The 25,708-nt window shown below is 37.9% G+C and overlaps 2 protein-coding genes and 1 pseudogene across 2 annotated transcripts; all 3 read left to right on the forward strand.

The window, feature by feature from the left end:
* Positions 1-3,515: 3,515 nt before the first annotated feature.
* LOC122656732 (exopolygalacturonase clone GBGA483-like) lies at positions 3,516-4,824 on the forward strand. Its single transcript, XM_043851402.1, has 4 exons — positions 3,516-3,542; positions 3,725-4,014; positions 4,154-4,379; positions 4,600-4,824. Exons 1-4 carry the CDS (start codon positions 3,516-3,518, stop codon positions 4,822-4,824), a joined length of 768 nt encoding a protein of 255 aa, XP_043707337.1.
* Positions 4,825-5,661: 837 nt separating this feature from the next.
* LOC122656814 lies at positions 5,662-12,856 on the forward strand (annotated as a pseudogene).
* Positions 12,857-22,738: 9,882 nt separating this feature from the next.
* On the forward strand, positions 22,739-24,037 carry LOC122656899 (exopolygalacturonase clone GBGA483-like). The gene is made up of 4 exons (XM_043851630.1): positions 22,739-22,765; positions 22,948-23,237; positions 23,379-23,604; positions 23,813-24,037. Exons 1-4 carry the CDS (start codon positions 22,739-22,741, stop codon positions 24,035-24,037), a joined length of 768 nt encoding a protein of 255 aa, XP_043707565.1.
* Positions 24,038-25,708: the final 1,671 nt, after the last annotated feature.

Consider the following 25,708-nt stretch of genomic DNA (forward strand, 5'->3'; position numbering starts at 1 on the left):
TTCTCCTCGATCCAACACTTGCAACAACCGATCACTGAAACGAAGAACACCTTTGCTGAGATGGAGACCCACGTTCGATTGCAGAAATTACAAGTAACAGCGACTGAAGATTATTACAGACACATTAATACTTAAAATAAAATAAAAAAGGTAAAGAATATGAAAGAAGGGAAAGATGGGACGATGGAGTTCTGGTTATGGGATTGGGGTAATCAAAGAGAAAATAAAAATGGTTTCCGATGTTGGATTTGGGTTTGGTTGAGTGGAATGAGAATAGAGATGGGTGGGGTTTGATATGGAATAAAAACTAGAAAATAGGAACTCAAGATAAAGAAGTGGGTTCGGTGGAGATTAAAAGAGGGAATTTATCTCTGGGAGATGGGTTTTTAGATGGAGAAGAGAGAATAGGGTGTTGGAGATTGGGGTTTAAAGATGGAAAAACAAAAAAACACAAATGGATTTGGTAGGTCTCAGAAATGCAATGGAGATGGTAAGAAAATAAATCAAAATAAAAGAAGGAGAAGTGGAGAAGAAGAAGACGATGTCGGACGAGAGTTTTCTACCCCGGCTCAGGGAAGCTTCGAGCTTTCTCGTCTCAGTGCTTCTTACTCCCTTCCTCTAAAGTTCTCTGTCTTTTCCAATCTCTCTCTTTTTCCCTCTCTTTCTCACTCCGTTTTTTTTGCTCTTATTCCCGTCCTCTCTGTAACTCTCCCTCCTTTCTCTCTGCTCTTTCTCTCTTTTTTCTGTGTCTTCCCTCTAATGATGATGACCCATCTCACTTTTTTCCTTTTTTTTTCTATGAAAATCCTTTCTGTGTCTCCACACTCTCTTTTTATTTTTCTTGATGTGTCTGAGAAAGAGATTGTCGATCCTCCATGTATCATCATCGTCAGGAAGGGTAACAAAAATTAGGTGTCTACAACATGTTGTTCGATTGTTCCCATGGTTTGTAATCATTTACCGTAGCATAACTCACTGTTTAGCATGCATTTGTACATATGAATCACTATTTTATCACTTTAAATGCATTAATTTATATATTTTATATTTTTCATAAATGGAGTAAAATTACATTACAAATCACCATGGCATGTTGCATAGTGAATTTCAGCCATTTTAGTACGTGTACATGACATATCAGCATATAGGATCATATGCATATTTTGGTGGATTATTAAAAATGTTTATGTTACTTTTTTAAAATGCATTTCCATTTTTTTGTACCCATTATGCACTTTTGCAGTAGAAAAATACCCAAAAAAAAATTCCCCTAAGATTTCTTAGCCCAAAAAATTTAGTTGATGTCCTCTTAGGTGTTGCTTATGACTTATCACCTTCCCCTTTAATGGGTGATGTGAACTTGCATGTCTATTTGTATCTTTTCATTCCAAGGGCATATTGGGAATTGTGTAAGGAAAAATTCCCAAAATATAAAATCTCCAAAAATAAGGAAAACCCAAGCACAAAAATGATTGGAAATTCAAACCTTCATCCATTAGCAGGGGAAAACCAACCATCTGAATAACCAAAAAATGATCGAGAAAACTGAAATCTAGGCCTACATTAAGCGTCTAACAACAATTCATCTTTTATATGATATGGCTCCAATAGAGGAAGAAATTCCTTGATTCGTCACCTCCTTAGCTAGAAAATCAGCAATAGGATTAGCTACCCTATAACAATGCAAAATTTTCCACACAATAAATAATAAGAAAAATTGAAGGGAAATCCAATCTTGCATCACAAATCAAGGAATAACATTAGCGTGAACTAGGGGTGTCAACGGGCCGATTTGGGCCGATTTCGGTTCGGGCTTTTCGGTTTCGGTGTGACTTTTATAGAAATCGAAACCAAACCATTAAGAAATATTCGGTTTCGGTGCGGTTTGGTTTCGTGTCGATTTCGGTTTATGATAACGGGTTGATATCGGTTTGGTACCGGTTAGTGCTAATTTTTCTTCTCTTTGTATCCTATGTCCTATGGCCTATGGATACAATTGGTTGGGTAATCACTAACAAAGGATATGAGATAAAGTGAGAAACTATCACAACACATTTAGGGGGCAATGGGGCATTAGGCATTTACTGATATACTCATTTATCGGGTTAGGTCGGTTCGGTTTGGGTTCGGGCCTAACGGTTCGGACTACCGGTGCACCGTCGGGCTAGCCCAAACCAAACCAAACCGTTTGTCTTTCTGGATCCACAAACCAAACCGAATCATTAAGAGTTCGGTCCGGTGTGATTCAAGCTGGTTCGGGCCGGTTTCATCGATTCGGATTGGGTATTGACACCCCTAGCGTGAACTGAGACCAACAAAAAACATAAAAGCAAGGAATATTTTATCTTCTCATTAATGTGTGGGGTAGCCCTCATTGGAAAGGATTAGGTCCAACTTCTAATTAAGGATAACTGTCTAAATGGATGGCTTGAAATCCATTTTAACTATGGTTTAGACACAACATTGATCCTGTTAAATCACCAGTTGGGAATGAAGGGTTTCAAATTGACCTCCAACCACAAACAATAAAATAAAAAGCAAAAAAACTCTCTCTCTCTCTCTCCACCCAAATAGATCGGTAAAATAGTTAGTTTTGCCCAAAGGTGGAAAATCAGATGTGTAAACTAAGGTATAAATATCAAACCCCCTCAAGCATTACTCCTTGAATCAAGTCTACCAGGAATCCTCTGGATTGGGAATCGGGATCGAGCCTCGCTCAAATAAGTTCAGGGCTTTGATCCCAACCAGCTCATTTATCTTTCTTATAAATTAGTTTTCTTTTAATTTTGTAATTTTTTCTTTCTTTCAATTCCGATCAAATAACTAAGGGGAATAATGGGCTCAAACAGGGATCTTGTGTTAATAACCTGTTTATTGGGCCTCCTTCTATGGGGGGCTGACGCCAAAAGAGTTTCTGTGGATGAACCTACTGCAGCTCCAGCGAAATCCAAAAGTGAACCTACGGCGGCTCCAGAAGCAACTCCAGAGAAACCCGAAAGTGAACCTACGGCGGCCCCAGGAGCAGATCCTACGCCGGCTCCAGGAGTAGATCCTACGCCTGAAAATGAACCTACGGCCCCAGAAGCAGCTCCGACAACACCTGGAACGGCTTCACAAGATACAGTGTTCGATGTCACAAAGTATGGAGCAGTTGGTGATGGAAAGACGGATAATAATAAGGTACAATATTTTCTACGTACAGAATACATAATCCAACCGTTAAGCCTTCCAGCTTCATTATTATGAATGAATAAAAATGATGAACACTTTGATTAATTAATTTCTTAATTTGCAGGCATTTTCTGCTGCATGGGATGCTGCATGTAAGTCCACAGGGCCATCCACCGTTTTGGTACCCAAAGGGGACTTCATTCTTCCTGCAATAACTTTCTCTGGTCCATGCTCCAACAACATTTCTCCACGTGTTGAGATAAGGGGTAAAATTATAGCTTCCCCAGGCACGGACGGCATTAAAACTTGGATCTCTTTCCAACGCCTGAGCCAGTTGCATATCAATGGGTTCGGAACAGGATCGCTGGATGGTAAAGGAGAAACCGCTTGGACCGGTTGTCGTCACACAAGCAGTTCAAATTGCAAAACCCACCCAAACGTAAGTGTTCTTTAATACCCGGCCCGGCCCGGCAGGACAACATGTAGATTCACGTTAATTAGTTGAGGTTAAACAATCAATTAACTTAATTTTCACTTAATTTGGTTATTGCAGAGCTTGGAATTGTTGTCGATTACAGGTGGATCCTTGAGTGGTATAAGTTCGACAAATAGTAAAGGTTCCCATGGGATTGTTGGGAACACTAAAGACTTCATCATCCAAGATGTCAAGCTGGTTGCCCCTGCAGAAAGCCCAAACACAGATGGTTTCCACATTGGCAACTCAACCGGTATCACTATCACTAACGCTGAAATTGGAACTGGTGATGATTGCATCTCCATTGGATCGGGTGTCACCAACATTTCCATCACCAATGTCCAATGTGGACCAGGTCATGGAATCAGGTAATTAATTAATTAATTAATCATTTCTTCTCGATCTTACATCATAAATAACAAATTAATTAAGGGATAATTACCTTAATATATAATTGGTTTTTTTTTTTTTGGTTTTTTGTCATTAATTAATTAATTGTTAATGTAGTTTGGGAAGCCTTGGGAAATATCCAAATGAACAAGAGGTGAGTGGTCTGCTGGTGAAGAACTGTACCTTTACTAACACCGATAATGGTGTTCGGATCAAAACATGGCCAGGATGTCCAGAAAACACGGTTTCTGATGTTAGATTTGAGGATATTGTTGTCACAAATGTGTCAAACCCCATCATCATCAACCAACAATATTGTGACAAGAAAAGCTGCACATCTGAGGTAATTTATTCCTAATTAACACCAAAACTAATTAATTATTAATGCAAGTAGGTAATTAATTACTTAATTAATGCATTAATTTATTTGTTTCTTGTTATTAAATATAGATATATAGTCTCTTGCTAGCTAGCTGGGTTAGAGACTTACTAACTAATATATAGTATACATATATATCATTAATATATAATAGTCTCACCCATATATTTTATATATTCAACAGCCCTCGCGTGTGAAGCTCACTGACATTCATTTCAAGAACATCAAGGGTACAAGCTTCACCAAGACTGCAATTACCCTCTCATGCAGTGAAGGTGTGCCATGTGAGAACGTAGAGCTCGTTGATATCGACTTGAAGCATAACTTAGCCGATGGCGTCGCCACTGCGCTCTGTAAAAATGTGAAAGGGGTTACTTCTGGCATTCAGAACCCAAGTTCATGCTTATGATCGAGTCCATCCCCTTGTGCGTACAATGTGTTTGGTTCCATGTTTATCGTTTTCATGGCCTGGGTAATTCCGCAATGTGGGTTACGTTGTGTCGTATAATATGGTACGACCGCTCCTACCAAGCAGGACCCTGTACATGAGAGGAGATTATTTTTTCCTGATCGATTGAACCAAACACATCTAATTTAGGTAGATGAGCTATTATTGTATTGCTATTTCCCTGTGCTGTATTGCAGTTCCTTGTGCTTGATTCCAAAGTCAATACAAATTATTTATTTATTTCCTCTCTAAATACTCAATCTTTGATGGATTCCGTGTCCCTAATTATATTTTTGTCGTCTACCAAAATATTTTTATTTTTGTTAAGAGAGGAGCTAGAGTATTTACAGACGATAAAGCTAAACAAAAAATATAAAATATACATTGATCCCTCAATCTCTTTGGGGGAAAAAATATTCGTCTCCATTTATCTGTCCCTCCATTTCCTCCATTTCATCTAATAGGGGGGAAGTGGATCCCATCCGGGCATTGTGTTTGGACTGGGGGTAGAGTGGTCATTTCTGCCCCCTATGATATGAAGTGAAGGAAATGGAAGGGCAGATAAATAGAGACGATAGAGATCCGGCTGTGGGACTTGTGCAAAATAGTTTGCCTATAATTTAAAAAAAAAACTAAAAAAACTTTTCAAAGATATACTATAGCTACCTCAGGTAGTATTAAAGAATAAAGAAAATCTACCAAATATAAAGTAATACACCCTATACATAGAAAACGATCTTTTTTATTGTTATATTTTATTTACATAGAAGGAGATCATAGACAAGAGTACAAGATGTCATGGTTGTGATATCCTCTGACGTACTTGTAATATCTGTGATCCCTTCTGAGTTGCCTGTGAAGTCCTCTTTTGAGTTCGCAAGGTGTGTGATACTTCCAATGCTACCCCTTAAACTTGGCGAGGAAAATGCGCCATTTTTTTACCCGAAAACAATTAAAAAGTGACCAAGCCAAAAGTATAATAACAACAACAGAAAGTTGAGTCGGAAAATAGCTAAATCCATAACAAGATGAGCCAAAACATTCTTACACACATAGTGGAAATCAATCTCAATATGTTTTTTGCACGTTTGAAAGACAAAATTAATGGTCATATGAAAAGCGGGCATATTGTCAAAGAAAATAGTTAGAGGAATCCAGAGAGGAACTTCTAGATCATGAATACTAAAGGAAATCACATTCATTCCCAATACAAGATAGAAGAGTCCGATACTTTGACTCCTTAGAGGAACGGCCAGCAGCACAATGCTATTTTAAAATATGGCTGACTAAATTACCACCATGAAAAAGTGGAATACCAAGTAGTTGACCGACAATCAATTTAAGTACCAGCCTATAGAGCTTCAACAATGGCATAAAGAGAGATGAGGATGAATTGGAGCAAAGCTATAAACCATGAACAAAGTTATCACTCACATAATGGAACAATACACTTTAAATCTGAAATGGCCAATATTTGGGGCATGCATAAAGCGATAAACATAATCGACTGAAAAGGACAATTTAAGGCGAGTAATGTGAGATATTCTAGAGCGCAAACCAGACTATGACAAAGTGTAGGATCAGGAAAGAGAGTATCTAAGGCATTACCAACATATTTCTCAACCATGTTAGTGAAGGGATCTTTATCTCCTCCAGTTCCCTTCCTGGCCCAATTCCCCAATTCCTCTAACAAGGGGGATAGGAATGACCATCCTTCCCCTGCCCAAATGGGGTCCACCACCCCCCTATTTGAAGAACTAAGGAACTGGGCCAGGCAGGGACCTGGAGGAGATAATTTTCCTATAGTGGAGATAGGTTTGCATCCATCCACTTGAGCCCTCTGCAAGTGATTAATAGCATATTTCTTTGCGACAAAAAAGAGAGGGTAAAGTACACTTGAGGTGCCCAATCTTTATTAGAAGGATTTTAAGATACCCTTAATTTGAAAATGGACATTTGGGCTGCCTTGCGTTAATCCTGATCTAAAATGAATATATTTTCGAATTTACCCTTCTAAAACTAATGGAACTATGGTGAATTTCCATGTAATCCGAACATAAATACCCATTCCGACAGATGTCCATGAAGAAAAGCATTCTTCATGTCCAGTTGAGTAATGGTCTAGTCTTGCATGAGGAAACACACACACAAAAAAAACAAAAAAGAAAACCAAATTGTAGACGATGAACCAAAGGAGCGAAGTTCCTTAAAATCAATTCTGGCCAATTAATTATATCCATTCGGAACAAAGCGATTCTTAAGGCTATCAAGACTTCCATTAGGTTTGGCTTGGCTTGGCTTGGCTTTGAAGACCCATCTGGAGCCAACCACGTTTATTTCAGGATCCTAGAAATTGTTAGGATGGAATGAAACTTTTCGGTTAGTTTGTTTATATGATTTTACTTCATACCCTAAAATTTGGTGCAATTTAGACTTTATTGAGCCATCATTTCATCAAACCATAATTTTGTGGCCCCACCTACTCTGGGATATTAATTGTCAAAGCCTAGATTTCAGAAACCTTGAGTCTCAACCTTATGAGTAAATTAGTAATTTCATCCAACGGATATAGTGGTAATTATGTCATATACTTGATTAGGGTTTAAAAATGCACTTAATATTTCGTTCAAGTCCGACATCGTTTTGTACGTTGTAAATTGCAAAATGGCCATTTTGCCTCTAACATTTTCTCGGAATATGAACCTCCTGATGTGGCTCAAAACCCCTTTAGATGCCCTTAATTGGTCATAGTAAGCATACACGTAAATTTGTGTGAAGTTCGAGTATCATTCAAACATTGATCGGCATGAAACATCATTGCAATGGGGCCCTCAATTTTCGTTCCAATTTTTGGTAAAATCTGGTCATGACCGCCATACGGATGAAAGTACAATGGGTGAAAAAATCAAACCGAACCCGTTTACTACAACCGAATCAAGCCGGTTACACTGAAACCGTGGTAACAATAAATAATTAGTCAATATATATTAGTACAAATAAACAATTGTTTAAAGAAAAACATTTAAAAATTTAATTCATACTTCCGCTTCAATAAAAAAAATTTAAAATACATGTAATGGAAAGTAGCCGTTTGAATAAAAAATGTTAAAAAGCTTATAAAACCAAAATCGTTGATAAATGGTTTCGCTTTCAACATGTGAAACCGTTTATTTAACGGTTCGATTTTGGTGTAACCTAAAAAAATTGCTCCAAAGCAAACCGTTTAACAACCTTAGAAAAAGTTCATGTAGAGACCATTGAGGAAATATGTGGCATCCGAAAATCGGCCGCACGAATTGGGGAAAATTAACATTTTAAATTATAACCTTAAAGAGGAATATTTAAAATAAAAAAATCTTTATAAAAAATTTTATTTTGGGTCAACCCAAGCTGACCCAGTAAAACCAATCCAGCCTACTTGGGCATGCCGTGCCCATTCCCGGGCGGGCATGCATGTGCACAGGTCTACATGGCTTGCGTGCATGCAACACATGGTAGGGATTGCTGAGCGTGCATGCCCTTGCGGCTAGCCCTTAGGCTTGCACCCCGATATCCATAGGGCTCTTCCAGTCATTTCCTCAAACAAGTGGGGGGGGGGGGGTATAACTATAAGTGCCTCCCTCCCCCCCCCCCCCCAACCAAACCTTTATGTGCTTCATTTCCTGGGCAGGTCCATTTCCCAAGTTCCTCTAGTAGAGGGGTGTGGAAATGACCATCATACACCTGCCTGGATGGAATCCCTTAAACTCAATCGAATGAAATGGGGAGATGTGAGCTTTGAATTAAACAAAAACACTCATAAGCCCAAAACAATGGACCTAAACTCCCCACATATGACTTATCCTAAGTCAGTGGGCCTAAACCCAAGACAAAGTCCAAATCCACTTATAGTCCCAAGGGATGGGCCCAATCTTGACATACATGACTCAACCTGGTTGATGGGTCAATGTCCAAACCGAAATCGAAACTGAAACCGAAATCAAATGGGCCCAAACCATTATGGGCCATTCACCAAATAAGATCTATGTCCAAAACCAAAAAACAAAGCCAAAATAGATCCTACAATCTTAATTTTATCAAATCCTAAATCTGATTCTATTAAAGTCCAGCCCAAGGTCCAAATGACAAATAAGCTTCAAATCAAATTTAAAAGACTAAACAAAACTTGATTATTGTAATCGGAATCAAATTCAATAGGAACTCGGCCCATAAGACACATTTCAATTAAAGAATTAACTCATGAAATCTATGGTCCTAAACCAAAAAAACAATGTTTACAAACCATGACCAGAATCAAAACCGATCAGGGAGAGCCGCACCACAGCACATATGAAAAAGATAATCCGAAATAAGAGGTCATGGTCATTTTTCTATTCTACCCTCTTTCCCAAATTAGGTTTAGATATTTCTTTTTTCTCTTTCCATTTTACCCCTTGCTTCTTTTCTTTTCTTTTTTCTTTTATTTTTTTAACCCTCCCCTTTTAATAGGTTTAGGTTTAGGTTTTATTGTTTTTCCTTTTTAACCCTTCTTTCTTTTTTTTGATGCCATGTGGCACCCTCCTGTGGATTTGGCACCAATGGACTTTTCCATGGGCCAAGCCCACACTCTCTTTTTATTTTTCTTGGTGTGTCTGAGACAGAGATTGTCGATCCTCCATGTGTCATCATCGTCAGGAAGGGTGACAAAAATTAGGTGTCTACAACATGTTATTCGATTGTTCCCATGGTTTGTAATCATTTACCGTAGCATAACTCACTGTTTAGCATGCATTTGTACATATGAATCACTATTTTATCACTTTAAATGCATTAATTTATATATTTTATATTTTTCATAAATGGAGTAAAATTACATTACAAATCACCATGGCATGTTGCATAGTGAATTTCAGCCATTTTAGTACGTGTACATGACATATCAGCATATAGGATCATATGCATATTTTGGTGGATTATTAAAAATGTTTATGTTACTTTTTAAAAATGCATTTCCATTTTTTTGTACCCATTATGCACTTTTTCAGTAGAAAAATACCCAAAAAAAAATTCCCCTAAGATTTCTTAGCCCAAAAAATTTAGTTGATGTCCTCTTAGGTGTTGCTTATGACTTATCACCTTCCCCTTTAATGGGTGATGTGAACTTGCATGTCTATTTGTATCTTTTCATTCCAAGGGCATATTGGGAATTGTGTAAGGAAAATTCCCCAAAATATAAAATCCCCAAAAATAAGGAAAACCCAAGCACAAGACTGATTGGAAATTCCAACCTTCATCCATTAGCAGGGGAAAATCAACCATCTGAACAACCAAAAAATGATCGAGAAAACTGAAATCTAGGCCTACATTAAGCGTCTAACAACAATTCATCTTTTATATGATATGGCTCCAATAGAGGAAGAAATTCCTTTATTCGTCACCGCCTCAGCTAGAAAATCAGCAATAGGATTAGCTACCCTATAACAATGCAAAATTTTCCACACAATAAATAATAAGAAAAGTTGAAGGAAAATCCAATCTTGCTTCACAAACCAAGGAATAACATTAGCGTGCACTGAGACCAACAAAAAACATAAAAGCAAGGAAAATTTCTAATCTACTCATGCATGTGTGGGGTAGCCCTCATTGGAAAGGATTCGGTCCAACTTCTAATTAAGGATAACTGTCTAAATGGATGGCTTGAAATCCATTTTTAACTACGGTTTAGACACAACACTGATCCTGTTAAATCGCCAGTTGTGAAGGAAGGGTTCCAAATTGACCTCCAACCACAAAAAATAAAATAAAAAGCAAAAAAACTCTCTCTCTCTCTCTCTCTCCACCCAAATAGGTCGGTAAAATAGTTAGTTTTGCCCAAAGGTGGAAAATCAGGTGTATAAACTAAGGTATAAATATCAAACCCCCTCAAACATTACTCCTTGAATCAAGTCTACCAGGAATCCTCTGGATTGGGAATTGGGATCGAGCCTCGCTCAAATAAGTTCAGGGCTTTGATCCCAGCCAGCTCATTTATCTTTCTTATAAATTAGTTTTCTTTTAATTTTGTAATTTTTTCTTTCTTTCAATTCCGATCAAATAACTAAGGGGAATAATGGGCTCAAACAGGGATCTTGTGTTAATAACCTGTTTATTGGGCCTCCTTCTATGGGGCTGACGCCAAAAGAGTTTCGTGGATGAACCTCGCAGCTCGAAGCGGCTCCGGCGAAATCCGAAAGTGAACCTACGGCGGCTCGAAGCAACTCGAGAGAAACCCGAAAGTGAACCTACGGCGGCTCCAGGAGCGAGATCCTACGCTGGAAATGAACCTACGGCCCCAGAAGCAGCTCCGACAACGCCTGAAACGGCTTCACAAGGTACAGTGTTCGATGTCACAAAGTATGGAGCAGTTGGTGATGGAAAGACGGATAATAATAAGGTACAATATTTTCCACGTACAGGATACATAATCCAACCGTTAAGCCTTCCAGCTGCATTATTATGAATGAATAAAAATGACGAGCACTTTGATTAATTAATTTCTTAATTTGCAGGCATTTTCTGCTGCATGGGATGCTGCATGTAAGTCCACAGGGCCATCCACCGTTTTGGTACCCAAAGGGGACTTCATTCTTCCTGCAATAACTTTCTCTGGTCCATGCTCCAACAACATTTCTCCACGTGTTGAGATAAGGGGTAAAATTATAGCTTCCCCAGGCACGGACGGCATTAAAACTTGGATCTCATTCCAACGCCTGAGCCAGTTGCATATCAATGGGTTCGGAACAGGATCACTGGATGGTAAAGGAGAAACCGCTTGGACCGGTTGTCGTCACACAAGCAGTTCAAATTGCAAAACCCACCCCAACGTAAGTGTTCTTTAATACCTGGCCCAGCCCGGTAGGACAACATGTGATTCACGTTAATTAGTTGAGGTTAAACAGTCAATTAACTTAATTTTCACTTAATTTGGTTATTGCAGAGCTTGGAATTGTTGTCGATTACAGGTGGATCCTTGAGTGGTATAAGTTCGACAAATAGTAAAGGTTCCCATGGGATTGTTGGGAACACTAAAGACTTCATCATCCAAGATATCAAGCTGGTTGCCCCTGCAGAAAGCCCAAACACAGATGGTTTCCACATTGGCAACTCAACCGGTATCACTATCACTAACGCTGAAATTGGAACGGGTGATGATTGCATCTCCATTGGATCGGGTGTCACCAACATTTCCATCACCAATGTCCAATGTGGACCAGGTCATGGAATCAGGTAATTAATTAATTAATTAATCATTTCTTCTCGATCTTGCATCATAAATAACAAATTAATTAAGGGGTAATTACCTTAATATATAATTGGTTTTTTTTTGTTTTTGTTTTTTTGTCATTAATTAATTAATTGTTAATGTAGTTTGGGAAGCCTTGGGAAATATCCAAATGAACAAGAGGTGAGCGGTTTGCTGGTGAAGAACTGTACCTTTACTAACACCGATAATGGTGTTCGGATCAAAACATGGCCAGGATGTCCGGAAAACACGGTTTCGATGTTAGATTTGAGGATATTGTCGTCACAAATGTGTCAAACCCCATCATCATCAACCAACAATATTGTGACCAGAAAAGCTGCACATCTGAGGTAATTAATTCCTAATTAACATAAAAACTAATTAATTATTAATGCAAGTAGGTAATTAATGCATTAATTTATTTGTTTCTTGATATTAAATATAGATATATAGTCTCTTGCTAGCTAGCTGGGTTAGAGACTTACTAGCTAATATATAGTATACATATATATCATTAATATATAATAGTCTCACCCATATATTTTATATATTCAACAGCCCTCGCGTGTGAAGCTCACTGACATTCATTTCAAGAACATCAAGGGTACAAGCTTCACCAAGACTGCAATTACCCTCTCATGCAGTGAAGGTGTGCCATGTGAGAACGTAGAGCTCGTTGATATCGACTTGAAGCATAACTTGGCCGATGGTGTCGCCACTGCGCTCTCGTAAAATGTGAAAGGGGTTACTTGGCATTCGAACCCAAGTTCATGCTTATGATCGAGTCCATCCCCTCGTACAATGTGTTTGGTTCCATGTTTATCGTTTTCATGGCCTGGGTAATTCCTCAATGTGGGTTACGTTGTGTCGTATAATATGGTACGACCGCTCCTGTCAAGCAGGACCCTGTACATGAGACGAGATTATTTTTTCCTGATCGATTGAACCAAACACATCTAATTTAGGTAGATGAGCTATTATTGTATTGCTAATTCCCTGTGCTGTATTGCAGTTCCTTGTGCTTGATTTCAAAGTCAATACAAATTATTTATTTATTTCCTCTCTAAATACTCAATCTTTGATGGATTCCGTGTCCCTAATTATATTTTTGTCGTCTACCAAAAAAATTTTATTTTTGTCAAGAGAGGAGCTAGAGTATTTACAGAAGATAAAGCTAAATAAAAAATATAAAATATAAATTGATCCCTCAATCTCTTTGGGGGAAAAAATTTTCGTCTCCATTTATCTGTCCCTCCATTTCTTCTAATAGGGGGGAAGTGGATCCCATCCGGGCATTGTGTTTGGATTGGGGGTAGAGAGGTCATTTCTGCCCCCTATGATATGAAGTGAAGGAAATGGAGGGGCAGATAAATAGAGACAATAAAGATCTGGCTGTGGGACTTGTGCAAAATAGTTTGCTTATAATTTAAACAAAAAAAAAAAAACTTTTCATAGATATACTATAGCTACCTCAGGTAGTATTAAAGAATAAAGAAAATCTACCAAATATAAAGTAATACACTCTATACATAGAAAAAGATCTTTTTTTATTGTTATATTTTATTATATTTTATTTACATAGAAGGAGATCATAGACAAGAGTACAAGATGTCATGGTTGTGATATCCTCTGACGTAGTTGTAATATCTGTGATCCCTTCGGAGTTGCCTATGAAGTCCTCTTTTGAGTTCGCAAGGTGTGTGATACTTCTAATGCTACCCCTTAAACATGGCGAGGAAAATGCGTCATTTTATTACCCGAAAACAATAAAAAAGAGACCAAGTCAAAAGTATACTAAGAATATCAGAAAGTTGAGTCGGGAAATAGCTAAATCCATAACAAGATGAGCCAAAACTTTCTCACACACAAAGTGGAAATCAATCTCAATATGTTTTTTGCACGTTTGAAGGACAAAATTAATGGTCATATGAAGAGCCGACATATTGTCAAAGAAAATAGTTAGAGGAATCCAAAGAGGAACTTCTAGATCATGAAGAATAAAGGAAATCACATTCATTCCCAATACAAGATAGAAGAGTTCGATACTTTGACTCCGCAGAGGAGCGGCCAGCAGCACAATGCTATTTTAAAATATGGATCACTAAATTACCACCATGAAAAAGTGGAATACCCAGTAGTTGACCGACGATCAATTTAAGTACCAGCCTATAGAGCTTCAACAATGGCATAAAGAGAGATGAAGATGAATTGGAGCAAAGCTATAAACCATGAACAAAGTTATCACTCACATAATGGAAAAATACACTTTAAATCTGAAATGGCCAATATTTGGGGCATGCATAAAGCGATAAACATAATCGACTGAAAAGGACAATTTAAGGCGAGTAATGTGAGATATTCTAGAGCACAAACAAGACTATGACAAAGTGTAGGATCAGGAAAAAGAGTATCTAAGGCATTACCAACATATTTCTCAACCATGGTAGTTAAGGGATCTTTATCTCCTCCAGTTCCCTTCCTGGCCTAGTTCCCCAATTCCTCTAACAAGGGGGATTGGAATGACCATCCTTCCCCTGCCCAAATGGGGTCCACCACCCCCCTATTTGAAGAACTAAGGAACTGGGCTGGGCAGGGACCTGGAGGAGATAATTTTCCTATAGTGGAGATAGGCTTGCATCCATCCGCTTGAGCCCTCTACAAGTGATTAATAGCATATTTCTTTGCGACAAAAAAGAGAGGGTAAAATACACTTGAGGTGCCCAATCTTTATTAGAAAGATTTTAAGATACCCTTTATTTGAAAATGGACATTTGGGCTGCCTTGTTGCGTTAATCCTGATCTAAAATGAATATATTTTCGAATTTACCCTTCTAAAACTAATGGAACTATGGTGAATTTCCATGGGATGCTAACATAAATACCCATTCCGACAAATGTCCATGAAGAAAAGCATTCTTCATGTCAAGTTGAGTAATGGTCTAGTCTTGCATGAGGAAACAGAAACACACACACACACACACACAAAAAACCAAAAAAGAAAACCAAATTGTAGACGATGAACCAAAGGAGAGAAGTTCTTTAAAATCAATTCTTGCCAATTAATTATATCCATTCGCAACAAAGCGATTCTTAAGGCTATCAAGACTTCCATTAGGTTTGGCTTGGCTTTGAAAACCCATCTGGAGCCAACCACGTTTATTTCAGGATCCTAGAAATTGTTAGGATGGAATGAAACTTTTCGGTTAGCTTGTTTATATGATTTTACTTCATACCCTAAAATTTGGTGCAATTTAGACTTTATTTAGCCACCATTTCATCAATCCATAATTTTGTGGTCCCACCTACTCTGGGATATTAATTGTCAAAGCCTAGATTTCAGAAACCTTGAGTCTCAACCTTATGAGTAAATTAGTAATTTCATCCAAGGGATATAGTGGTAATTATGTCATATAATTGATTAGGGTTTAAAAGTGCACGTAATATTTCGTTCAAGTCCGACATCTTTTTGTACGTTGTAAATTGCAAAATGGCCATTTTGCCTCTAACATTTTCTCAATATATGGACCTCCTGATGTGGCTCGAAACCCCTTTAGATGCCCTTAATTGGTCATAGTAAGCATACACGTAAATTTGTATGAAGTTCGAGTATCATTCAAACATAGATCGGCATGAAACATCATTGCGATGTGGCCCTCAATTTTCGTTCCAATTTTTGGTAAAATCTGGTCATGACCGCCATATGGATGAAAGTACCATGGGCGAAAAAATCAAACCAAACCCGTTTACTACAACCGAATCAAGCCGGTTACACTGAAACTATGGTAACAATAAATAATTAGTCAATATATATTGGTACAAATAAACAATTGTTTAAAGAAAACATTTAAAAATTTAATTCATACTTCCACTTCAATAAAAAAAAAATTAAAATACATGTAATGTAAAGTAGCCGTTTGAATAAAAAATGTTAAAAACCTTATAAAACCAAAATCGTTTATAAATGGTTTCGCTTTCAACATGTGAAACGGTTTATTTAACGGTTCGATTTTGGTGTAACCTAAAACAATTGCTCCAAACCAAACCGTTACACAACCTTAGAAAAAGTACGTGTAAAGACCATTGAGGAAATATGTGGCATCCCAAAATCGGCTGCACGAATTGGGGAAAATTAACATTTTAAATTAGAACCTTGAAGAGGAATATTTTAAAAATACTTTTTCTTTTGAAATAAAAAAAGTTTTATAAAAAATTTATTTTGGGTCAACGCAAACTGACCCAGTTAAACCAATCCAGCCTACTTGGGCATGCCGTGCCCATTCCCGGGCGGGCATGCATGTGCACAGGTCTACAGGGCTTGCGTGCATGCAACACATGGTAGGGATTGCTGAGCGTGCATGCCCTTGTGGCTAGCCCTTAGGCTTGCACCCCCATATCCATAGGGCTCTTCCAGTCATTTCCTCAAACAAGTGGGGGGTATTACTATAAGTGCCTCCCTCCCACCCCCCCCCCCCACCAAACCTTTATGTGCTTCATATCCCGGGCAGGTCTATTTCCCAAGTTCCTCTAGTAGAGTGGTGTGGAAATGACCATCCTACACCTACCTGGATGGGATCCACCCCTCAATTAGATGAACTTGAGGAAATGGAGCGGACAGAAAATTGAGCAGATAAAAATACCCCACCCACCACTTGGAAGCCCAGAGGTCAAAATTTCATCAAAAAATTCTCTTAATACCCTTTTTCAACTATTGAGTCATTTGGAATAATCACACTTGGAGCAGATGTTGGTGGATTCTGACAACAAATTTCAATCATCCAGATGTCCCTATACTGAGCTAAGACACTCCCACATGTGAAGGGTTAATTTACCTTCTTTTTTTTTTTTTGTATTTTTTTGTATTTATTTTGATTTTCTTATTGAAAACATGCTTTGAGTAAAAAATTTAATAAAAATAGTTGCTGGTTGTAAAAAAATTGAAATGTTTATGTAAGATGTCTACCACTGTGTTTGATGTCGACTAATTTTCCCAGTTCCCATGTGATCTTATTTTTGACACTTTTTCCCGTATAAACATTTTAAGAATGTGTGGATTCTGAATCGGTGGATTGTGTTGTGAGTTCAACCTTTGTGCTACGCTTAAAGTACATATTTTGATCAATATACCTGTTATTTGGTATGAGTCAATTCGGCCTCTATTGGTGGTTTTTTGTATTTTTCTCTTTCTTACCCTTGTTTTAGCATTCTAAAAAAAAATATAATAAATATTAGAAATGCGGAAAACATATCCAAAACAATATGGAGAACTCCTCTCATTATGTTTTATTTTTTGGACTCAATGGCCTTTGTTGTCTATGCATGTGTCATGTTGTGAATGCTCCCCATCCCCCTAGGACATAGATATCATTTCCAGATTTGATGGAACAAAAAATGAAAAGAAAGATGCACATGTGTAAGAACCATGGATTCCGAAAATCCACATTTCCCGACAAGGGGTTGGTTCTCAATGCAAATCGGATCTCGCCGGTGAATCCTAAAGCAAGGATCCCGATCCCTCCTAAGAGGGCAAATGGGTAATATTGAAGCTGCCACCTAGAAAGGGTCTAGGGCCCACAAATTTCTCCCACGGATGGGGGGGGGAGACGAATGACTCAATGGATAAGGTTGAGATCCACCTAGGTCACTGGGTAAGTGTCAAGTTACGGACTGGGAAGGTGTTGGGCACCCAATCCACCCGGTCGAAACCGGCTGTCCTTCTCTAGACCATTGTTTAAGCTTGAATAAGTCTTGCTTGCAACTCTAAAACTAATTATTCTAAATCTAAGTCATTCTAAAACTAGGCACTTAGGACTAGGTGTCTGTGTGCAAACTGGGTAACCCTACACCGAGTTCCTATATTATTCTACCCTAGGATATTTAAACTAATCAAATTGACATAACAAACAATTAAACTAATTAAATGAATATATGTACACAATCTAATCACAACAACATGGCTGAATTATTCTAACTTGACTAGACGTAGCATGCATGGAGTTCAAACAATGAAAGCAAATTTATTTATTCTACTCATGTAATGTAAGAAATTTTAGACAACTATGGGCTAGATGACGGGCTAGAATAAATTCCGTCCTAAAGAGTGTGTATCTACGTCCCATGGGATCCCAACATTAAACGTATCAATTCAGGCCACTAGATGAGCATTCTCACTCCTTCGCACAAGTTCTAATTCTACCCAAAATAGGTTTTAGAAATTCATTTGGAATCCCTTAAACTCAATCGAATGAAATGGGGAGATGTGAACTTTGAATTAAAAAAAAACACTCATAAGCCCAAAACAATGGACCCAAACTCCCCACAAATGACTTATCCTAAGTCAGTGGGCCTAAACCCAAGACAAAGTCCAAATCCACTTATAGACCCAAGGGATGGGCCCAATCTTGACATACATGACTCAACCTGGGTTGATGGGCCAAAGTCCAAACCGAAACCGAAACCGAAATCAAATGGGCCCAAACCATTATGGGCCATTCACCAAATAAGATCTATGTCCAAACCAAAAAACAAAGCCGAAATAGATCCTACAATCTTAATTTTATCAAATCCTAAATCTGATTCTATTAAAGTCCAGCCCAAGGTCCAAATGACAAATAAGCTTCAAACCAAATTTAAAAGACTAAACCAAACTTGATTATTGTAATCGGAATCAAATTCAATAGGAACTCGGCCCATAAGACACATTTCAATTAAAGAATTAATTCATGAAATCTATGGTCCTAAACCAAAAAAACACTGTTTACAAACCATGACCAGAATCAAAACCGATCAGGGAGAGCCGCACCACAGCACATATGAAAAAGATAATCCGAAATAAGAGGTCATGGTCATGACCGAAACCAAAGGTATACATGGCAAGGGCTTAACAAGGGTGGGGGCGTAGCATACTACCAAGAACAAATGATAGGAAGTAAACCAGAACATCAACAGTCCACAGAAATAACCTCAAATGAAAACATGAAATGAAATGTACTAAACAGAGACCAAATCATGCATAGCAACAAAGGAGTAGGGACATGGTAGCAGAGATATTTACAAAAAAAAAAAATCAAATGAAATTGAGGAGAAAAAAAGAACCATATACCTGGGATGATGGGGATCTCTCCTTGCAGCCATGCTCGATCATGAACAAGGGGTGGGGATTGGGATTTATTAGAGACAGGGAGCTAATATGGAGGAAGGGATTTAATTACAAAAAAAAACATTAAAGCAAACAAAATAAAATAGGACTGTAATAAGGAATAAAATCTGGAACCCTGCAAGCCTGCTTCTCCTCGATCCAACACTTGCAACAACCGATCACTGAGACGAAGAACACCTTTGCTGAGATGGAGACCCACGTTCGATTGCAGAAATTACAAGTAACAGCGACTGAAGATTATTACAGACACATTAATACTTAAAATAAAATAAAAAAGGTAAAGAATATGAAAGAAGGGAAAGATGGGACGATGGAGTTCTGGTTATGGGATTGGGGTAATCAAAGAGAAAATAAAAAAGGTTTCCGATGTTGGATTTGGGTTTGGTTGAGTGGAATGAGAATAGAGATGGGTGGGGTTTGATATGGAATAAAAACTAGAAAATAGGAACTCAAGATAAAGAAGTGGGTTCGGTGGAGATTAAAAGAGGGAATTTATCTCTCGGAGATGGGTTTTTAGATGGAGAAGAGAGAATAGGGTGTTGGAGATTGGGGTTTAAAGATGGAAAAACAAAAAAACACAAATGGATTTGGTAGGTCTCAGAAATGCAATGGAGATGGTAAGAAAACAAATCAAAATAAAAGAAGGAGAAGTGGAGAAGAAGAAGACGATGTCGGACGAGAGTTTTCTACCCCGGCTCAGGGAAGCTTCGAGCTTTCTCGTCTCAGTGCTTCTTACTCCCTTCCTCTAAAGTTCTCTGTCTTTTCCAATCTCTCTCTTTTTCCCTCTCTTTCTCACTCCGTTTTTTCTGCTCTTATTCCCGTCCTCTCTGTAACTCTCCCTCCTTTCTCTCTGCTCTTTGTCTCTTTTTTCTGTGTCTTCCCTCTAATGATGATGACCCATCTCACTTTTTTCCTTTTTTTTTCTATGAAAATCCTTTCTGTCTCCGACCGCTGACTACCCACTCTTTCCGTTTTTTATTTTTTTGGGAAAATCTCACTTTTTGAATGACGGCTGCTCCTCCAAAACATTCCCTTCTTTTCTTTTTAAAACCTTCTTTTACCCACTTAGGGTTTAGGTCATTTTTTTATTCTACCCTCTTTCCCAAATTAGGTTTAGATATTTCTTTTTTCTCTTTCCATTTTACCTCTTCCTTCTTTTCTTTTTTTTTTTTACCCTCCCTTTTTAATAGGTTTTGGTTTAGGTTTTATTGTTTTTCCTTTTTAACCCTTCTTTCTTTTTTTTGATGCCATGTGGCACCCTTCTGTGGATTTGGCACCAATGAACTTTTCCATGGGTCAAGCCCACACTCTCTTTTTATTTTTCTTGATGTGTCTGAGAAAGAGATTGTCGATCCTCCATGTATCATCATCGTCAGGAAGGGTAACAAAAATTAGGTGTCTACAACATGTTGTTCGATTGTTCCCATGGTTTGTAATCATTTACCGTAGCATAACTCACTGTTTAGCATGCATTTGTACATATGAATCACTATTTTATCACTTTAAATGCATTAATTTATATATTTTATATTTTTCATAAATGGAGTAAAATTACATTACAAATCACCATGGCATGTTGCATAGTGAATTTCAGCCATTTTAGTACGTGTACATGACATATCAGCATATAGGATCATATGCATATTTTGGTGGATTATTAAAAATGTTTATGTTACTTTTTAAAAATGCATTTCCATTTTTTTGTACCCATTATGCACTTTTTCAGTAGAAAAATACCCAAAAAAAAATTCCCCTAAGATTTCTTAGCCCAAAAAATTTAGTTGATGTCCTCTTAGGTGTTGCTTATGACTTATCACCTTCCCCTTTAATGGGTGATGTGAACTTGCATGTCTATTTGTATCTTTTCATTCCAAGGGCATATTGGGAATTGTGTAAGGAAAAATTCCCAAAATATAAAATCTCCAAAAATAAGGAAAACCCAAGCACAAAAATCATTGGAAATTCAAACCTTCATCCATTAGCAGGGGAAAACCAACCATCTGAACAACCAAAAAATCATCGAGAAAACTGAAATCTTGGCCTACATTAAGCGTCTAACAACAATTCATCTTTTATATGATATGGCTCCAATAGAGGAAGAAATTCCTTTATTCGTCACCGCCTCAGCTAGAAAATCAGCAATAGGATTAGCTACCCTATAACAATGCAAAATTTTCCACACAATAAATAATAAGAAAAGTTGAAGGAAAATCCAATCTTGCTTCACAAACCAAGGAATAACATTAGCGTGCACTGAGACCAACAAAAAACATAAAAGCAAGGAAAATTTCTAATCTACTCATGCATGTGTGGGGTAGCCCTCATTGGAAAGGATTCGGTCCAACTTCTAATTAAGGATAACTGTCTAAATGGATGGCTTGAAATCCATTTTTAACTACGGTTTAGACACAACACTGATCCTGTTAAATCGCCAGTTGTGAAGGAAGGGTTCCAAATTGACCTCCAACCACAAAAAATTAAATAAAAAGCAAAAAAACTCTCTCTCTCTCTCTCTCTCCACCCAAATAGGTCGGTAAAATAGTTAGTTTTGCCCAAAGGTGGAAAATCAGGTGTATAAACTAAGGTATAAATATCAAACCCCCTCAAACATTACTCCTTGAATCAAGTCTACCAGGAATCCTCTGGATTGGGAATTGGGATCGAGCCTCGCTCAAATAAGTTCAGGGCTTTGATCCCAGCCAGCTCATTTATCTTTCTTATAAATTAGTTTTCTTTTAATTTTGTAATTTTTTCTTTCTTTCAATTCCGATCAAATAACTAAGGGGAATAATGGGCTCAAACAGGGATCTTGTGTTAATAACCTGTTTATTGGGCCTCCTTCTATGGGGGGCTGAAGCCAAAAGAGTTTCTGTGGATGAACCTACTGCAGCTCCAGAAGCAGCTCCAACGAAATCCGAAAGTGAACCTACGGCGGCTCCAGAAGCAACTCCAGAGAAACCCGAAAGTGAACCTACGGCGGCTCCAGGAGCAGATCCTACGCCTGGAAATGAACCTACGGCCCCAGAAGCAGCTCCGACAACGCCTGAAACAGCTTCACAAGGTACAGTGTTCGATGTCACAAAGTATGGAGCAGTTGGTGATGGAAAGACGGATAATAATAAGGTACAATATTTTCCACGTACAGGATACATAATCCAACCGTTAAGCCTTCCAGCTGCATTATTATGAATGAATAAAAATGACGAGCACTTTGATTAATTAATTTCTTAATTTGCAGGCATTTTCTGCTGCATGGGATGCTGCATGTAAGTCCACAGGCCCATCCACCGTTTTGGTACCCAAAGGGGACTTCATTCTTCCTGCAATAACTTTCTCTGGTCCATGCTCCAACAACATTTCTCCACGTGTTGAGATAAGGGGTAAAATTATAGCTTCCCCAGGCACGGACGGCATTAAAACTTGGATCTCATTCCAACGCCTGAGCCAGTTGCATATCAATGGGTTCGGAACAGGATCGCTGGATGGTAAAGGAGAAACCGCTTGGACCGGTTGTCGTCACACAAGCAGTTCAAATTGCAAAACCCACCCAAACGTAAGTGTTCTTTAATACCTGGCCCAGCCCGGTAGGACAACATGTAGATTCACGTTAATTAGTTGAGGTTAAACAGTCAATTAACTTAATTTTCACTTAATTTGGTTATTGCAGAGCTTGGAATTGTTGTCGATTACAGGTGGATCCTTGAGTGGTATAAGTTCGACAAATAGTAAAGGTTCCCATGGGATTGTTGGGAACACTAAAGACTTCATCATCCAAGATGTCAAGCTGGTTGCCCCTGCAGAAAGCCCAAACACAGATGGTTTCCACATTGGCAACTCAACCGGTATCACTATCACTAACGCTGAAATTGGAACTGGTGATGATTGCATCTCCATTGGATCGGGTGTCACCAACATTTCCATCACCAATGTCCAATGTGGACCAGGTCATGGAATCAGGTAATTAATTAATTAATTAATCATTTCTTCTCGATCTTGCATCATAAATAACAAATTAATTAAGGGATAATTACCTTAATATATAATTGGTTTTTTTTTGTTTTTGTTTTTTTGTCATTAATTAATTAATTGTTAATGTAGTTTGGGAAGCCTTGGGAAATATCCAAATGAACAAGAGGTGAGCGGTCTGCTGGTGAAGAACTGTACCTTTACTAACACCGATAATGGTGTTCGGATCAAAACATGGCCAGGATGTCCAGAAAACACGGTTTCTGATGTTAGATTTGAGGATATTGTCGTCACAAATGTGTCAAACCCCATCATCATCAACCAACAATATTGTGACCAGAAAAGCTGCACATCTGAGGTAATTAATTCCTAATTAACACAAAAACTAATTAATTATTAATGCAAGTAGATAATTAATGCATTAATTTATTTGTTTCTTGATATTAAATATAGATATATAGTCTCTTGCTAGCTAGCTAGGTTAGAGACTTACTACCTAATATATAATATACATATATATCATTAATATATAATAGTCTCACCCATATATTTTATATATTCAACAGCCCTCGCGTGTGAAGCTTACTGACATTCATTTCAAGAACATCAAGGGTACAAGCTTCACCAAGACTGCAATTACCCTCTCATGCAGTGAAGGTGTGCCATGTGAGAACGTAGAGCTCGTTGATATCGACTTGAAGCATAACTTGGCCGATGGCGTCGCCACTGCACTCTGTAAAAATGTGAAAGGGGTTACTTCTGGCATTCAGAACCCAAGTTCATGCTTATGATCGAGTCCATCCCCTTGTACGTACAATGTGTTTGGTTCCATGTTTATCGTTTTCATGGCCTGGGTAATTCCTCAATGTGGGTTACGTTGTGTCGTATAATATGGTACGACCGCTCCTGCCAAGCAGGACCCTGTACATGAGAGGAGATTATTTTTTCCTGATCGATTGAACCAAACACATCTAATTTAGGTAGATGAGCTATTATTGTATTGCTAATTCATTGTCTTGTATTGCAGTTCCCGTGCTTGATTCCAAAGTCAATACAAATTATTTATTTATTTCCTCTCTAAATACTCAATCTTTGATGGATTCCGTGTCCCTAATTATATTTTTGTCGTCTACCAAAACATTTTTATTTTTGTCAAGAGAGGAGCTAGAGTACTTACAGAGGATAAAGCTAAATAAAAAATAAAAAATATACATTGATCCCTAAATCTCTTTGGGGGAAAAAATTTTCGTCTCCATTTATCTGTCCCTCCATTTCCTCCATTTCATCTAATAGGGGGGAAGTGGATCCCACCCGGGCATTGTGTTTGGACTGGGGGTAGAGTGGTCATTTCTGCCCCCTATGATATGAAGTGGAGGAAATGGAGGGGCAGATAAATAGAGACGATAAAGATCCGGCTGTGGGGATTTGTGCAAAATAGACTGTTTATAATTTTTTTTTTAAAAACTTTTCAAAGATATACAATAGCTACCTTATGTAGTGTTAAAGAATAAAGAAAATCTATCAAATACAAAGTAAATACACTCTATCAAGACTTCCATTAGGTTTGGATTGGCTTTGAAGACCCATCTGGAGCCAACCACGTTTATTTCAGGATCCTGGAAAATTTTAGGATGGAATGAAACTTTTCGGTTAGCATGTTTATATGATTTATGTCATGCCCCAAAATTTGGTGCAATGTAGACATTATTTAGCCATCATTTCATTAGACCATAATTTTGTAGTCACATCTGGAGCCAACCACGTTTATTTCAGGATCCTAGAAATTGTTAGGATGGAATGAAACTTTTCGGTTAGCATGTTTATATGATTTTACGTCATGCTCCAAAATTTGGTGCAATTTAGACATTATTTAGCCATCATTTCATCAAACCATAATTTTGTGGTTCCACCTACTCTAGGATACTAATTGTGAAACCCAAGATTTCAGAAAGCTTGAGTCTCAACTTTATGGGTAAAATAGTAATTTCATCCAAGGGGGCATAGTAGTAATTATGTCATATAATTAATTAGGGTTTAAACATACATGTAATATTTCGTTCAAATCTGACATCGTTTTGTACTTTGTAAATTATTGTCTCTGACATTTTCTTGGTATATGGACCTCCTGATGTTGCTCGAAATCCCTTTAGATGCCCTTAATTGGTCATAGTAAGCATACACGTAAATTTGTGTGAAATTCGAGTATCATTCAAACATTGATCGATGTGACACATCATTTTAGGAGTCCTCTATCTTCGTTCCAATTTTCAGGAAAATCTGGTCATGATTGCCATATGGATGAAAGTACCACAGGTGTCAAAATCAAACCGAAACCGTTTACTGCCACCGAATCGAGTCGGTTGCACTGAAACTATGGTAACAATATTGAATAATTAGTCAATGTATAATGGCACAAATAAACAATTGTTTAAAGAAAACATCTAAAAATTTAGGGAAAAAAT

The sequence above is a fragment of the Telopea speciosissima genome, chromosome 1 (genome assembly GCF_018873765.1).
Source record: "Telopea speciosissima isolate NSW1024214 ecotype Mountain lineage chromosome 1, Tspe_v1, whole genome shotgun sequence".
Taxonomy (NCBI): domain Eukaryota; kingdom Viridiplantae; phylum Streptophyta; class Magnoliopsida; order Proteales; family Proteaceae; genus Telopea; species Telopea speciosissima.